An 18,038-nucleotide genomic window follows, 5' to 3' on the forward strand; every position below is an offset into this window, starting at 1 on the left:
CTCACTCATTGCATGTCAATGGGATTCCTGCGACATGTCTATATGTCAACGGAATTGTCTGCTGCATGTCTATATTATTAATTAATCTTATTTAATAAATTTTATAAATTATTATTATTATTTAAACATAGGTTAATAAAACAATTTGGCTTTGTAAACAAATTATAAAATTTATTATAAATATGATTTTTTTAAAATAAAACTTAAGCATTAAATGAAAAATCAAATAATATATGAAAAAATTTACTAAGAATATGGATTTATATCTCGTTATTATAAAAAAATTGTCGGGATTTAAATCCCGGAAGTAAAAGTGTTGGGATTTAAATCCCAGATTATGAGAATTTTTTAAAAAAAATTAATTATCGGAATTTAAATCCCAAATGTGAATTAATCTCATCTGAACTCATTAAAAGTTTTATTTTTACCGATTTTTATAATAATTTTACTATTCACGCTTATTTGAAGAAAATTTCCCCAGGATATCTGCTTATGATAATATATATTCAATTCAATTCAATTCGCTTGGTTCAGTATAGTGCAATAGTTGTTAAAATATATAACAATTATTCAATTCAATTCAATTTGCTTTGTCCAGTAAAATATATATTTAATCAAAATTAGTCATAAAGGGCTTTAAATTTTTAAAAATAAATATTAACTAATACAGAAGAACACTTAAAGTGCAATAGTTACTATATGTTATAATAGCATTAAGTGATTTTAATTAAATTTGAATAATTTTAAATAAATTGATAAAAATTATTATAATATAAAATTTTTTTAGCTATTATAATTTTAATTAAATTAGAATAATTTTACTTTATATTATTTTATATTATAACAGACATAATTCCTATAACAAAATATTTTTAGGGTGTAAAATATAATATATATATATATATTTTTAAAAATGTTTTTTTGAATTAAGATATGCCTTTTATAAAAATAATTATTGAAATAAGTCCTGACTTGTTCTCCTAAATTCATCAAAATATCATACCGTTAAGATTTGATGTGGAAATGATTGGTTCCCAGCGTGGATCCGACGTGGACCCCGAGTTATTTCATGTCCGGTGAAAGCAATCCAAGCCATTGATTCGATGAGTGAAGCAGCCCCGTCGGATGACATAGAGTCGTACATCTTGGTCTTTTGACCATAAGGTCCATTCATTTTCGCAATTTTTTTTTTTTCCAAAAATCATATGAATTGCAAAAGAAATCCATTTTCCTCTTCTTCCTCGGCCGAGATCCGGAAAGGCTTGAGGCGGCGAACATCTATTCCGATCTCCCTTCTGTTTCCAGTTGATTCGACTATTGCCGTGTTCTTCCCTTCCGCTAGCTGTGCACGCGGAATCACCATCCGCCGATTGGCGTCCATAGACATCCGATCCGACCCCAAATTCGGTGGCGACGATTTATCTACTGCGGCAAACAAAGTTTCTATCTCGTTGAACTAGTTGAATCGGTTCCAGTAACTGGAGCTTGATGTTTTCCGGAGTGTGGTACGTTTCCTATTACACTTCTGCTGCCATGCTGTAGCCATTTATTCTGCATCGTTAACCCCTCGAGTTATTCTGGTATTAGATCCAAGGAGGAACGCGAGCTTCGTTAAAGGCATCTTGTTTGACGCGAGAGATATGCCGGAGGCAGGTGAAGAACTAGTGGAGCCTGACAAGGAGAAAGCAGAGTCGCGGCCTAATCTTAATCCCGAGTTTTTGAGCTGCATTCTCCAGCCACCGATCACTCACCACAGCCCGAACTACACTGGAATTCGCCGCCTCCTTATCCACCGTAAAGCTGTCTCCTCTCCGGGTATCGATCGTCGGCAGGTACTGCTTTCCTTCGTACTAGATATAGAAAATTCGGTTCTTAGCTGTTTTGTCGGTAAAATTGGTAAAATTTATGGGGATTGTGATTGAATATGGAATTCGTGTTGTAAGGAGTGGAGATGCAATGGGAGAGGATACGTCGCATATCGGAATTTTATTCGAAGGCCTAGGAAATGGGAGAATGTTGCCAGCCAGTCAAGCAGTGCTGGTAACAGGTAGGCACTGAAGTCGGATGTTCGTTGCTTTTGCATACAGAGTAGCTTTACATAGTTTTGAAGATCAATTAAACTGGTTATTTTTTACTTGCCAAATTCAACAGACCCGTTCTAAATTCAATTACTTTTTGTCAAATTATCCTCTAATTAATATCTTCTTCTTTGTTTGTGAATGTTTATTCTTTATAACTTGATATTTTTTTCCCTTTTTGATGCTAAATCGATGTGTCAGTGGCCGTGGGGTTCCATCATCAGTTCCACAATCTATACTTAATGACACAGACACTGGGGGTTCTAGCAGAGTAGGTGGTGCATTTATTTTCTTTGTCAACGATTTCACATTTTATTTTCAGGTTTATATGTTCTTTGCTATTCACTACCTAAACAACCAATTGTGGAATTTTTATACTGAAGGATCTAAGAGGTTCCAACCTATCTTTTGGCCACTATAATAGCCTTGATTCAGACAGGCAGATCCGGCATGCTGAACCTGCATATTCATTTGTTGGAATGCACTGTATCTTTGACAACTGTAGAGCTTCAGGTACTTTGAACTGATAAGAAAGAATCCTTTCATTTTTTTTTTTCTCTTACATTTAAAGCCAATAATCTGATATTAACTAAAATGTCCAACTACCAGCTACAATTGTAAAATTTGGACACATGAGTTCCAATTTACTTGCATATGGTGCATCGGATGGAAGCTTGACAATTTGTAACGCTTCTGAGCAACCATCTCTTTGTCATCAGTTGAAAGGACATTCAAAAGCTATCACAGGTTTGTTGACTCAAATTTGATTCCATTCTATTCTACTTCATTCTGCTTACCTTAGTCTCCCTTCCATTTCCTCCATATTGAGGATTTCAAAGTTGATGTTGCTACTATAAACAAGCTAAACTTGGCTAGACTCTCCTTTGTTTGTCAATCAAGCTTATCAAATACCCAAGATGATGTCCTATGGGCTAATGGAGGAGCTTTATAAGTTTAGATGAGTAGTTAGTTACTGATAACTTGAGCTTAAATATTTTGGCCCAATGGTAGTTTCTGTTAAGTTAATAAGTCTTTTCTCTCATCTAAGTAGGATGTGATAATTGGTGTTAGAGCAACCTAATCCTATGCATAGTGAGATAGCCTAATCCTAGGCATTGTGAGGTACTGTAAATGGTTGCCTTTGTAATGGTGAAGCTACCATTGGGCCTCACACGCTGTCAATTAGAGAAGATTCTTGGCTATGAGTTAGAGTTTTGGTTTTAATGAGAACATTAATCCTTAAGTGAGGGAGATTATAACACTCCCATTTAATCCATTTAGTTATGGGCTAACAAAGGAGACTTAAGCTTAGATAAGTTAGATACTATTAACTTGGGCTCAAACATTTTCGCATAGTGGCCTAATAAATAAAAGAGTCAATTCTTAAGCTTGTTGGCCTGAAGCTTAGCAAGTACTAAGCTCAACTAGATTCTTAATCATTCTAGTATGTGAGCATATTAACATACAAACTAAATAATTATTTAAACAACATACCATCATAATTTGTGCTAATAATATACATGCATAAAATTAATAATTCAATACTTATTGATGAAACTTTGTAGTATGAGTGAGCTTATAAATGAGCTTTTGTCAAGAGCTTGCTTGACCTTCTTTTTTAGAAACTATCCAAAAATCTTAACTTGTTGAGCTTACTAATGTTCATATTTGGCTTGCTTGTTCATTGAGCCTAAAAAATGTCCAAGCACATTGATATGTTGTGTTTTCTTCATCTTAATATTTCCACCATTTCAGTTGTGCAGATATTTCCTTTCATGTAGGAACAAAGTATTTTGCATATAGATATGAATATTAAGATGTGTTTCGCATGCATACAAAATGGGAAAATGACTCAGAATATAAACAAAAGAGTCCCTTCACCAATTCTGATTTGTATATTCATGATCTATCATTTCAGTTTAAGGATACCTATGGAAATGTTCTCAACAAGTAATTTGATGAATCTTGTATGAGATTTCCTATATATATTAGTGATCATGCACACATGTTGCATGTGTAATATAATATATGAATACACGTACATTTTATAAAAAGAATATTTTCTGTAAGTAATTAGCCAACATTATTCAATGATAAGATGATTTATTCTAAATTTTTTTTGACATAACGCAATGCAGATGACGCCAAAATAATACATTTAATCTTAGCCAAAAGGCCCATAAATTAAACTTGGTAAGGGTGCGCCAAATAGTGCAATGCGAGGGTGACGCTCGAGAATCCCAACAGCAAGCTATTGTAATGGGCTCCCCTTATAAAAAATTAATTTAATATCATACTTGATTTTAGCCAAAAAGTCGAGAAAAGTATACTTTCTAACGTCGCTGACTTAAGATATTTATAGAAGTTTCTCTGCTCGCAGTGTTGTCGATCCTAAGATATGGGACTAAAGAGAAAATTACTGATGAGAAAAATTCTCAATAATACGCTGCGAACTCTAGATTCCTAATTTATTAATGAGAAAAATTCTCAATAATACGCTAAGTCTCGAACTCTAGATCCCTGATTGATTAATGAGAAAAATTTCTAATAATACACCGTAGTTGAGTCTCAAACTCTAGATCCTAATTGATTAATAAGAAAAATTTTCAAATTTTCAATAATACATCATAACTGAGTCTTGAACTCTAGATTCCTGATTAATGCGTATGTGGAAATTACTAATAAACCTTGAAATTATTTTCGGTGTGAAAAGAAAAAAGGACATTAACGTAATTTAATTTTGGGCTTTACCAAATTAATTGAGAGTTAGTTAGTTAGTAAAGGGTCCAAATTCTTAATAAGATAGTAAGATACACACACACATATAGTTTTCCTTGATCTGGATCCACTTGTAGTGATGATGTATGTATGCAGGCTCTTTAATTGTTTAGGTCCAGTAGAGCATCTTTTAGTATGTCTATAAAGATTTGAAGTTCTAGTCTTGTTCTCATTTTGGATGCCAAAGTATGCTTTGGTGGCTCTCTTTTGCATTTTGTTCTTTTCCATGGTGAAACATGATGTTGTCACAATACTAATTTTCTTGCTCCACATATGTTACTTCTATCCATGTCAATGTATCAGTTAATTTTCTATTCAAGACATTTGTTCTGTTGTAAAACATATAAATTAACACTATTGGAAATAAAGAAGGAATGTTTAAACTAGAATATGCATTATGTGATAATTTTGAACACTCTTAGGTATCAGACAATGATTGACTAGGATTGTTTTGGGGTAAAGAAGGACAAGAGAAGATCAAAAACTGATCATAGGATGGCCAGGTAAAGTCAATTTCTGTTCAGTGGGTTAACTGTACATAGAATCTTCCCAACCAGTGCCAACCAAATAATGCTTAGCTAAGAGTCTAGTTCAACCTTTGCGCAAAATGGTTAAAACTTGTTTGACAAGGACTAGGATTAGGCCAGATGCTGGATTGAAATGATTAAGCTAGATTAATTTACCTAAATTGGTATATCAAGCCAACCTTTTTCTGTAAGTTTATTATACACATGATGCATTCCTAAGGCATAAGGTTTATGTACAGTAGAAATGATTCAGATAGTGATCAGAGATTGTTTATGGGCTGACTGTTTTTGTTTAAAGAAAATTTTGACATTTCTTGTCTATTTGATAGGACGTCATATGTTCTTGTTCGAACAAAAATATTCCACCATAGAATATTTTTTGTGAAAATATTAGTTGACAGCAAAGGTTATGATGCAAAATAATAAAAAATGCATGATGTGCATGAGATTTTTATGAATTCCAAAAAAGATGAAATTATGGATGAAATCCATGATCACAAAAGCATGGTATGAGTGCTAAATAAGTTTTGGCTCTTGTTTCAAAATGGGTATATTGAATTTAGTTTAAAATGAATAAACTCTGAACACATTTTTTAATTATAAGTTAAGAGATTTGAGGAAATAAAATATATAATACCATGTAAGGCTTAAAATTTTAAAATAACCTCTATCGTGTAAGTTGCAGTACGAGAATTGATTATATGTGTATTTTGAGAATAAGATTGATGCAGCGGAAAACTATCAGTTGCATTGATTCGAGCACAAGTAATCTTCTAAACCTTGTTGATTCCATAGAATGCCAGGAGATAGGCAACCAAACTCGAAGTTTGAGAAGAAACGATGCTATCACAAATTCTTACTAATCAAAAACTTCTTTACATCAACCCTAACAATTGTTTATATAGACTCTAAACCCAAAGACACACACAAAAAAAAGAAAAGAAATCCTGACAAAAAGGAAAAATTCTAAACATATCACAATCCTAAAATCCCTAAACGGACTTGAAATCCAAAAACACAAAAGACGAAAATTACCAAAAATACTCTAAATAACAAAATACCTTAAATACCAAAAAAAACTAAAAAATTACTAAAAATAATATGAAAGATATTTGGATTCTCCTGCATTAGTCATCCCGGGTTGAAAAAAATCGTCCTCGAGTTTAGAATAGTGACATCGGGATGTAGCCTAGGAGGAAGATCATTTGACATCAACTAGGTAAAATCTATTGGCAGCTACTTTGGAAATCCTCGTCGATCCGCCGACGAGCATGACATCATGGAACTACTAAAACCTCTCCTCATCAGCTGCTAGTTGTAATCTTTAATCTTCTTCTGTTGTCAAAAGTTATGAAAGTTGTTAAACATATAATTGAATTTGTGTTTGTTCCTTAGCTGACTTCTCTTCCTGTTGCTAAAGTTTGAGATCAGCAAACTGAAGTTCTAATGCCTTCTACTGTAACTTTTGGCCAAAGTGTTGCTCAGCAGAGCATATTGGTTAGCAAGGAGCTTTGACTTATTTCTCAGCATTTCATTTTCATTGAGCTGAGAAAGGCATTCATCTTCTTGCACCTCAAGCTTGTTGCTGATATTCTTTATTGCATCACTGAACATTGTAGATAAATCTTGTCTCGTGTTTAGTCCTTCAGTGAATACTCTTTGACATTCATCCATCAACATTTTATTCTGACATTGCAACTCCCTGCAAAGTAACTCAAGCCTCTCACGAACAGAGATCGCTACATCCTTTTTTGCTACAACTTTTTGATACTTCAAAGTAAATTCTAGCAGCTCTTTATCTGACTTTGTGTTACGCTTTATAGTTTTATGTTTTGTTTCACTGCTTTCCTTTAGACTTATTGGATGCAATTCCATCGTGTCCTTTGTTCCTGTTTTCGAACTCTTGTCGTCTCTTTGGCTGTTTCCTCCGGTTGTTGTACCTAAGAAAACCTCACTCTTCGGTATGCTTGCTCAGGTTTTGACTCTAAAATCTTGTCTCTCCCCACTGAATTGGGACAATCTTCGACGCTATCCCTTTTCGTAGTCAGGAGGAGGTGGCGAAGAGAGGTCAGCGCAAATCTCAATGAAGCTGTCGGGCAAGGAATCAACTTTCGGGAGGCAGTTTGTCGGAGAAACTTCCATTTGATGTCGAACATCAAAGAAGAGCGAAGAGACACTTTTATTGTCATCATCCTCTTCTTCCAACTTCATCAAATTCATTATCATCATAAACTAGATCCCCAAATATTTCGATCTTGTGCTCGTCTCTCTCGTCGTCGACTTCATCCACCTCATTGAATGAGCGGATGCATATATCTGGTTGTAGGCTGCCATGAAACTCAGGGATTTCAATTCTCATACTTGTCTCCCAACGCCTGCGATCCTCCTCTACTTCTTCTTCATAAGCATCCTCCTCCCTCCATCACCCGTTTCAACATCCGAGTTTGTCAGGTGACGGAGTTGGACTGGATTTCTTCTATCTTGGTTTTCAAACATTGCCTCCATCCTTTTAGTAAGTTGTTCCACAACCCTGTCCATCTGACCCATCAGTTCATCAATCATCTCTCGAACTCGTTGCTCCATATCACGTTCATACACGTAAACTATCGATTTCATTGATTTGCACACGAATACTAGAAGCGATCTTCTAAATCCCATTAATTTTGTAGTATGTCAGGAGATAACCAAACTTGACATTTGAGAAGAAACGGTGCGGCCACAAATTCTTATTAATCAAAAACTTCCTTACATCAACCCAAACAATTGTTTATATAGACTTCAAACCCTAAAACACAAAAAAGAAATAAATCCTGATAGAAAGGAAAAATTCTAAATAGACTGACAATCCTAAAATCCCTAAACTGATTCAAAATAAAAAAAAACAACAGACGAAAATTTCTAAAAATACCCTAATACCAAAAATACCTTAAATACCAAAAAAAACTAAAAAATTATTAAAAATAGTATGAAAGATATTCGGATCCTCTTTCATCAAAGAAGCACACTACAAATAATGAGAAGATGGTTTTGCATTTACTGCTGCATAGTTATAATAGCAACTAAATAAGATAGCAATGTGTATATGTAACAATATAAGCAAACATATTTTTTCCCCATTTAATAATTATTTCAGTCTTTTAGCAACTAGATACATGATTGTTTTTTCTTGTGCAATATGTACAATGTTGTTTTTTCCTATTAATATTCAGCATTTATAAATGAAGATGCTCATGCCAAATTTTGTTGCAGCTATCTTTCCTTTGCTCTATTTGAAGTTCTAACTGCATTACAGATTTTGATTTTTCATCCAACAATCAGTACATTGCTTCATCTTCAATGGATAAAACTGTCCGCGTCTGGGATGTATCAAAAGGTCATTGCATGCGAATAATATATGGAGTTTCGCCCCAACTATGCATTAGATTTCATCCGGTTCGCCCACTTTTTCTTTTTCTGTTAATTCTCTCTTGTTCTCTGGAAAATCGCAAGAATTTTGATTATTTTTAGCTCTTTTTATCTTGACTAATAGAAACAATTGAATAAATACAACAAGAGTGAGAATCTATATGCTTTCTTTCATAACTAACAGATCATCTCCGATTAGAGAATGTGATAAGGTACACATAATCCTTCCTAGAGAATTTCTTATGTTTGCAGTGTTGGTGGAAAAAATACAACATAGAAAAAATTGGCAATGGATCATATTACTCATAATGCTTGATTATTCAATGAGATTTATACAACATTTTGTTGTATTTGTTGTGTTGGTGTGAAAGATACAACATAGGAAAAACTGGCCATGGATCATAATTACTGATAATGCTTGATTATTCAATATGATTTACACAAGTTTTGCATGACATATTGTTGCATGAGAAAAATAGTAACTACTGGCTCAACATTGCACTAGTTCTCCATTTGTTGTGAAGTTTTTCATAAGCTCGTGATTCTATTTGGAAAATTATTTTCCATGTTCTAACTAGATTGAAACAATTTGTGCTGAATTGTAGCTTTTAAAATCCCTTTACCTGTTGTATGCTTTTTGTAATTTTTCTTGAGTCTTAAAATATGAAACTAGCTTCTGCAAGCAATTATTATTGTTAAAGTTGATTAACTAACACTAAATTCAAAAGTTTGAGTATTAGGAAAGAGATTATATTTATATTTATATATTGGACCATTGTATGTCCACGTGAGAGTAATGGGTATGGAGCATCCCAACTTCAATACACCCCTCACGCTCACATGGCTCATGGCTCATGACTCAGAGCTATGGGTGGGTAACTATTATTTTTTTTTTGACAAGCAAATTTGAAGCTTGGACCTCCTAATACCATGTTAAAATTGCCTAAACATTTAAACTATTAAGACTATCAGGAAAGATACTAATTGTATATTTATATATTAGGCTGCTGTACTTGTCAATGTAAAACTAATGGGCTTGGAGCATGTCTACTTAAAGAATTAGCAACTCTCAAACTTATAGCATCCAATGCAGTTAAATATTGAAAGGCATTTGGGCACTTGCTTTAGCTCCTAAGGCAGGCAAGGAGAGGCTTGAGTTTCTTATCTTTCCCTAGGTGGGCTTCCCTTGGGTACCTATTGCAATTAGAGTCATTAGGCCAAGAAAGTGCTTACAATTACAGAAGCTCTTAACCATTTTCCAAATGAATAGTTTTTTAAGGCATGTATCACCCTCCAAAGTGCAGGGTCAGTGAAAAATTATAGAGAATTGATGAATAAAAACCAAGGAATCAAGAAAGAACATAGGCAAGGATTTTAAAAAGATCACAAACAACATGTGATTGGGTCACAACATGGCTCATGTGGTGTGACACATATTTGGTGAACACTGAAAAATTATTTAGAATAAATGATGTTTACAAAAATTAATTAAGTATAAGATCTATAATATTTCTAAAGAAATATAATTATTTAGCATTAGCCGCCAAATCTGTAGAGTCAATAAAATTGGCGATGTATATTTATAAGCCCTAATGGGAGAATCTGAGGTTCAACATGAGTTGATACTTCTATTACTAGCTATCAACATGTAGTTATAATGTGAAACCATTGCAAGTTTTAATGATAGTTTATTTATTTTTTCTATATTTAAGGTCTCTCTACATATTATTTATATTATATTCATTGAGATAACTACCTTGCTGTGCTTTGGAAAATGCTTAGCTTCAGAAATAGACGACGTTGGTGCCACTGATCCTCATGCTCTATTGTATAAGCATTTATATCTTTCATATACTTTCCGAGGATATTGTTGTGCATCGATTTTTATTCTCAATGTATTCTTAATTAATAAGTTGGATCATAATGAAAGTATCATGACTTGGTGTACAAGGGATCTTTATTGGAGGTTGACTCACTGGTTGTCGCTCTATGCAATTATTATTTAGAATTAATAAAAGTATATACACCATGACAAATTCTGGCTAGTGAGCACACATCAAATCATCTAGTTGAGAAGCCACATTTGGTGGGTTTTCACTATGATGTGTTGCAATACTCTCCATGTTTATTCTATTTGCCAAGATTGTAGTTGGTTTCATTATGGTATATTGACTGTTAAAATACTCAATATTGCTGAATATTTGTGCCTGAGAAACCAAACTGAACAAAATGAGATACATAATGGGGTCTCCAACAGGTGCCAATTGTTATTACTATTGGAGGGTATTAAGAGCAAGTAGGCTTGAAGTGTTGTGCACCCTAGAAAGAAATTATGTTCATTTTCTTGAGGAAACAATCTCATTCATGGATGTTCACAATCCTCATTTAGAAATAAAAAATAATATTTTAAATTGGTTATATTTCCAGTAGAAGATACTCGGGGAGAATAAGGCCAACTCTTTGCTAGTTCTTCAAGGCATGGCAATTTGTCTTTTTGACTATTTTATCAATTTTGCAGCATTACTTCCAATAACTATTACCAAGAATATCAGTTCTGGAAGATATTCTATTATCTGCTTATTCTACCATTCAAAATGTTATTTTGTTTTGCTTTAGTGTCTAGTGAGCCTATAAGGCTGTGTCCTGCAAGCTGTATATGAACTGAATTATCTGACAAGAAAAAGGAGAAAGGGTGAAGCCTAATAAGAGAGAGTGATTTTATAGTGAGTCACTAGTGGATATTGGTTGCTGCTAACTATAAGGCAGATAAAAGGCAAATAAAGGAGAACTTTTTTCTTTAATAAATAGAGAGATGTAGAAATTAATGATTTTTGAAATATTTAAAGGATTTTAGATTTTTTTTTTTTTTGAGATTGTTGTGTAATTTCATTGTAGTTTCATAAATGGCAACTTATTCTTTGTATGTATTTTTTTTACCCTGGCTTTACTTGTGTGTGTGTGTGTGTGTGTGTATTTCAATAACAATATTTACCTCAGGACACCAAGTTGTATTGAATTATTAAAATCTCTAGTAATTTTTGTGTTATGTATTAAACTATTGCAATTTGTTCCTTCTTGCTAAGTTCCAGGAAGAATAATAAAACATACAGTGTTCCCATATGGAACTCTTTGGAAGGACAAGTCTTGTTCCCATTTGAAATCAGAAAGTTACTCTTACAGTCACAATTATCAAATTGTATCCTCATATACTATATTTCATCCTTGTTATGCATGTTCTTTGCTGGGTATTGTAGGTGAATAACAACTTGCTTTCTGTTGGAAATGGGAACAAAGAAATCAACGTAAGTTTCCATTTCCTACATCTATTTCTTGTAAAACCTACTTCAATGTTTGGTTGCTTTCTTTGTTTTATTATTTGATTGACCCTCTTTTGTGGCTCAGGAACTCAATTTTAGCACAGGACATGTTGTTACTAAACTTCTATTTGAAAATGAGATTACAGCTATGGACAATGATCACACTGGACAACATCTCTTTGCTGGTGACGCTCAGGTTATGGTCTGATGCACATGAACTAAATACATTTCTTAAATACAATTTAATTGCAAAAAATAACTATTTGAGTGAAAAATCACAGGGATGTATATACTCTGTTAAAGTCAACTCTCATACAGCAGCAATATCTAGGTCTCATAAGAATCGAAGTATCAGGAGTAAATCTCCAATTACAACTGTACAATATCGTACATTCTCATTTGTTGCACGAGGACCTGTACTTCTTGCCTGTGCCCGAGATGGAAATATTTGTTTCTTCAGGTTATTAGTGATTTTTCCTTGGTCCTATACCAACATCCAGTTGAACAATTATCTTTATTCAACTAATTTATGCTTCATTTTACAGTGTCGCTCTGGAAGTTCAAGGATACTTAACTCTACTGTGTTCTCTCAAATTAGCTCCAAGGTCGCATAACATTGGTGCTTCTTTCTGCCCTCTGCTTTCCCTCGGAAAGGGGGAGTTTGTAGGTATGTCCATTTCTATTTGGCAATGTGTTTTGCAAAATTCTAAGCTTGATACTTCTGTTAATCTAATTCTTTTAGTAAAGTCAATATAGCAAAAAAAAAAAAAAATTGGTATTGATCTTTTGTATATCACACTAATCTAGTGTTCTTTCTAACCGGTCTCTTTGCTCAAATTTTCAGTATGTCTTATGTTTATGAAAAGTGAGTAATTGCTTAAACAACAGTATAACTTATGATTATGGGTAGTGATCAAGATGCTTGATTAACTTAGGGGTGAATTGGAAGGATGTGAATTATCAAAACTATCCGTATGCAAGACCCAAAATTTTCGAGAAAAATAATTCTCTTTTTTTACATCAATCAAAGAATATCCAATGTATAATATATTTTTTTTTCCTATATGGTCTATCCTAAATTTTCAAATAATTAAAAAATATGAAACCCAAATTGAAATTGGAATTTTCTTTTTGGATTTGTCAGGATTTTTGCCCACCCCTTGGGTAAATTGGTCGGTGTTTAAAATCAGTCAAATGATTAGCTTCTGGAATGGAAGCCCAAATGTTATATGCTCACCAAGTGCATACAAGTAGCTCTGATAAGGAAATCTAGATTCCAAACAATGTCATTTTACTCAATTGTGAAAATGCCTACGCTCTTGTTATTGATCCTAAATCTGTGATGCCTATGCTCTTGCTATTGATCCTGAGAGGGGGTGCTGAATTCAGCAATGAACAAGAAAATACCTCCCCAGAAGATTTGACGCAAAACCTTCTGCATGCATTCTCTCTACGAAAGCACCTACCAATATTAGGAGATAAATGGGTTTTATTTGTGTTACTACTGGTAGATTCCATCATTATTTAGTTGGATGCTTCTGTCAGCATTGCAAGTCAACTAGCTACTGTTATCCCAGATTACTGCACGATCTGAATAACTCAACTTCCATGTACTGCTCTTCGTATGTCATGGAAATCGTGTAGGTATTTCTTTAAACGTTAGTTCGGATCTGTGAAAATCATGGTCTCAGCTGTTGATATTTTTCTTGTTTGAAGTCAGTAGCATGGAGAATGGTATTGTGACTAAAGATTGGGTCATTTCCTTCAGTAACACAAAAAAGAGGATATTTTTTGCTTGGTCAATTTTTTCTCCATTGAAGATGGACAAAGAGGATGAATACTATAAAAGAAGTTACAAATGACAAGGCTAATGATTGAAGAAGTAGATGAAAGCCAATTTCTTTAGATAAGGTTTAAGAAAATCTATTTCAAATAGTGTTGAAAGCAAAATGTAATCAAATATCCCCCTTACAACTGTCCCTTACGACTCTCTGAGTATTTTGGAAACTAAGGTATTGGCTAAAAGGATGTTACAGCTGGAAAAGCACGACTCTCTGAGTATTTTGGAAACTTAGGTATTGGCTAAAAGGATGTTACAGCTGGAAAAGCACTTGAGAATAAAATAATCTTCTACTTTTATGATCTAACTTAAATCTAAAGATTCTGCTCTTAACCATATGCATCATTTATGTTGTGATCATTGTATGAGAATATTTGATGTAAGAGCTCTAATATGTTGATCTTATTCTCTGGTTTGTTAATGGAGTTTAATGTTTAAACCATAATTTCCAATTTCCCTACCGTTCAGTGGTCACATAGTTGACTAAATAGTTGATTTTATGTTCTAGTTTCGGGAAGTGAAGATGCAAATGTCTACTTCTATGATTTGACTCGGCCCAAGCATGCATGCGTTAACAAACTTCAGGTCTTTCTTTCAGACCTCTGCTATTCATTTTGCACTCTCCATACTTGATTGTGATTACGAATTTCTTCTTCCCGCAGGGCCATGGCTCCACAGTTATTGGAGTTGCTTGGAATCATGGAGAGAACTTGTTGGCTTCATCTGATTCAGATGGAACTGTGATTGTTTGGAAGAGGGCGCAAAGTGGTTGAGCATAACTGCAGCAGAACAGGTATATTTTCTATTAGCTATTACTAGTCAATATAAAGGTTTCAAATAAAGGATGTGTTTGTTTCTCCAGCGGGGGCCACTACAGCTTGATGCTTTGGACACTACAGCCTAATGCTCGACGGAGTTCATTGATCACAGAGGGTAATACTTTTGTTGTACCATTTTTTCCTTCTTTCTTGTATGTCCTAGTTCTTTCTTACATATATGTTTGGGTCGTGACATTAAAGTCTACTCGCATTAGAAGACTTAATTGACCCATTCTCTTGTTCATAATCGTTTTCTTGTAATTATCATGTGGAAGTATCAGTTTTCACCAATTTGTACTGAATAACCTGCATCTTTTACAAAGCTGCAGTAAGATGTGTCAGTGATTTATCAATCTTTTAGCTCCCTGAGCAGGCATGAACCTTTATAATACTAGATTATACTTGATGGAATAATTTGATGTATAAAATCTCTTTTTTCTATAATTTAATGTATATTTATCTTTTTTAGGCAATGTTTCCATTCAATTTACCGAAATGCTTAGTTCGATGAAATGTTTAAATTTGATCTGTAATTTTTATATTAGATTAAAATATTTTAATCATAATGTCAAACATTGTGGTTAAAATGGCGAGAAGGGAAAGATGAATTGGTAGTCCATAAATCAGCACAAAAGTGAGATGTGACCCTAGTCCCCATCCCGTCTTTAAAAAACTTGCCAATGGACGGCGGCTATCCTCGAAAACAATCCCATATTCGCTTCACATCTCGACAGCCAGTAGTTTTTTACTTAGACGTGTCCATGAACGAAAGACAGCAACATAATATTCCATTGACATTTCACATAGGACGTCTCATGCATTTTAAATCCATACATTCCTCTTTGAATCGATTCTATTCTCTTTAATTACGAGCACTTCTAGTGGCTGTGGACGCCACCAAGCAAGAATCACATTTCCACAATGATTTCTAAAGTACAATCATGTTTAATCCGGCAACAAGCTATCCACAGTTTAGGCACTCAAAAGTGTAAACGAATATAAAAATCGATTGCGCCGGGACTAGATGTGATGATTCTTAAATAACCAAGGGTATAATTTTCATATAGGACACACTTACGACGACTAAATTACAGGTGAAATCGGGACATCATTTTAGAAGTCATCGTGCTTACTGAATTTTTTTTGATGGACAAAATATGAAGTCGGACAGTCTATTTCATAATTAATTTTCAGGATTAGTGGTAAAATTGCACTAATCTATCCAAAAATGCAGGCTCGAATGCGCAAGTGATTCGACGCATCGAGACACCAAGTGGCAACTCAAAGCCGCCAACCTTTTTATTGCGGTGGATGGCAACGTGAGCGATGCGTAATTTTTTTACTCTTAATTTCGCAGAAACATTAAACTAAAGACGGCGAAATAGCGCGATCGCGATTGGAGCGACGATGACAAGGGAATTCCAATTTATGTATTTATACAATATTTTCAAAAGGAATGACATTAATTCGAGCCTTTTGGCTTATAAATAGAGCACGCTGAACAGAGGCAGAGAGACAGCAGCAGCAGCAGCGAATCCTCTTTGATCTGGTAATTTGCTCTGTGATTCGAGGGAGAAAAGCTCAGGAGGATGGCAATGGAGGGATCCGTGATCGCATGCCAAACCCCCAGCGACTGGAATCGCCAAATCCTGCTCGCCAACGCAGCCAGGAAGCTGGTACGAATCCGATTCATCAATTAATTAATTTGCTCCTCGAGTAAAACGAACTGAACACTTCTGGGGCTGATCGATCCTACAGGTGGTGGTCGACTTCACCGCTCCCTGGTGCGGGCCTTGCCGTGTGATCGCCCCTCTCTTCTCCGAGCTGGCCGAGAAGTTCCCCGGTGTCATCTTCCTCAGGGTGGACGTCAACCAACTGAAGGTAATAATTAATTCTTCGATCGGTCTTCTGCATGCTGTTACAGTTAATTAATTGCTCGGTGTCGTTAATTGAATGGCAGAGGGTTGCCATGGATTTGGAAGTCGAGACGCTGCCGACCTTCGTCTTCCTGAAGGAGGGGCGCGTGGTGGATAGGATCGTCGGGGCACGTAAAGACGAACTGCCCAAGAAGGTGGTGCTTCACATGCCCAAGTACTACTGAATGCTCCGATCGCTGCGTGCCCGTGCAGTTAATTTCTCTGCTGATTGCTAATTGTTCTTGGAATAATACGGTCTATAATTTGGCTAGCTATCAGAGTTAATTTACATCTTCTGTAATAAAACATGATACTGAGTTTTGTCGATTCAGCTCATGATTGTATTCACTATTTATTTAACGCGTATATATATGTCTACCATTGGGATTTACAAATTATTACTTTTGGATTTGATTTTCTCAGGACGACTAGAAAAGATTTTTTTTGGTTATCTTATTAGTGTGCAAACAAATAATTAAGATGTAAACTAAGAGCATCCACAATACTAACTTTTTATAATATCATGTCTCATCACAAAAAATATAAGATCCATTATAACATACTTATTATAACAATATATCTCTTTCACCTATATTTATTTTAACATTAACGCTCATTATTTCTACAGTACACTCAATTATCTAAAAATAATAATAATATTATTAAAAAACATTCTCATATTTAATTATTTACTTCTTTTATTCAATTTTTTTACTTTTAAAATTTATAACTATTTTAATAAATAAAATTAAAAAATTAAAACAAAAACATACATTAGTGGGGTGGGACAGGGCCGACCCACCCCGGCCCACCCCACCCCCACTTGAACTCGTTCAAAAGGGGTAACACCCCTTCACAATCCTTTTAACATTGTTTAATGAGAGCATAATACAATGTAATCTAATAATATGAAAATATTAATATTTAAGTTTTATAAAATACATATGGTATATAAATGATTATAGCTTCTTTAGAAAAAATTAAATCTTTCCTTGTGAATCATGGGTAGAACCTAATATAATTAATGAGATTTGATTGAGAATAATTTTTTTTCATAAAATTATTCTTTTTTTTATTAATTCGCATTGCATAAAAGCTCGAGTTCATGAATAAATGGGTCGTTCATGACTAAAATTATGTGAGAATTTTTAAAATTCGAGTTCCTTGATTCGAGTAAAATTGAATTAACTATAACTTAAAATAATTTAAATTAGATTTGGAGTTATTTAAATCTTAATTTGAGTATATTTATATTAAAATTATGAAAAAAATAAATAGATTTTAGCTAGTTATATGTGAACATATTATGGACTAGAATTTAGCTTAAAAATTTAATTAAACATATTCCATGCAGTTTGG

General features: G+C 34.1%; 2 protein-coding genes and 1 pseudogene across 2 annotated transcripts; 2 read left to right on the top strand and 1 right to left on the bottom strand.

Annotated features, from left to right (window-relative positions):
- The first annotated feature begins 1,209 nt into the window (after nt 1-1,209).
- LOC121985716 (WD repeat-containing protein 13-like) lies at nt 1,210-15,116 on the top strand. Its single transcript, XM_042539319.1, has 14 exons — nt 1,210-1,505; nt 1,588-1,832; nt 1,944-2,047; nt 2,280-2,349; nt 2,462-2,591; nt 2,688-2,825; nt 8,676-8,815; nt 12,043-12,090; nt 12,191-12,301; nt 12,387-12,565; nt 12,651-12,772; nt 14,454-14,530; nt 14,608-14,738; nt 14,808-15,116. The coding sequence occupies exons 2-13, from the start codon at nt 1,641-1,643 to the stop codon at nt 14,716-14,718; spliced, it is 1,422 nt and encodes a 473-aa protein (XP_042395253.1). The 5' UTR covers nt 1,210-1,505; nt 1,588-1,640; the 3' UTR covers nt 14,719-14,738; nt 14,808-15,116.
- On the bottom strand, nt 4,273-4,406 carry LOC121988013 (annotated as a pseudogene).
- Nucleotides 15,117-16,252: 1,136 nt separating the features above from the next.
- On the top strand, nt 16,253-17,077 carry LOC121987809 (thioredoxin H1-like). The gene is made up of 3 exons (XM_042541533.1): nt 16,253-16,439; nt 16,522-16,644; nt 16,724-17,077. Exons 1-3 carry the CDS (start codon nt 16,353-16,355, stop codon nt 16,862-16,864), a joined length of 351 nt encoding a protein of 116 aa, XP_042397467.1. The 5' UTR covers nt 16,253-16,352; the 3' UTR covers nt 16,865-17,077.
- The last annotated feature ends 961 nt before the right edge of the window (nt 17,078-18,038 follow it).

The sequence above is a fragment of the Zingiber officinale genome, chromosome 5B (assembly GCF_018446385.1).
Source record: "Zingiber officinale cultivar Zhangliang chromosome 5B, Zo_v1.1, whole genome shotgun sequence".
In the NCBI taxonomy this organism is placed as follows: Eukaryota; Viridiplantae; Streptophyta; class Magnoliopsida; order Zingiberales; family Zingiberaceae; genus Zingiber; species Zingiber officinale.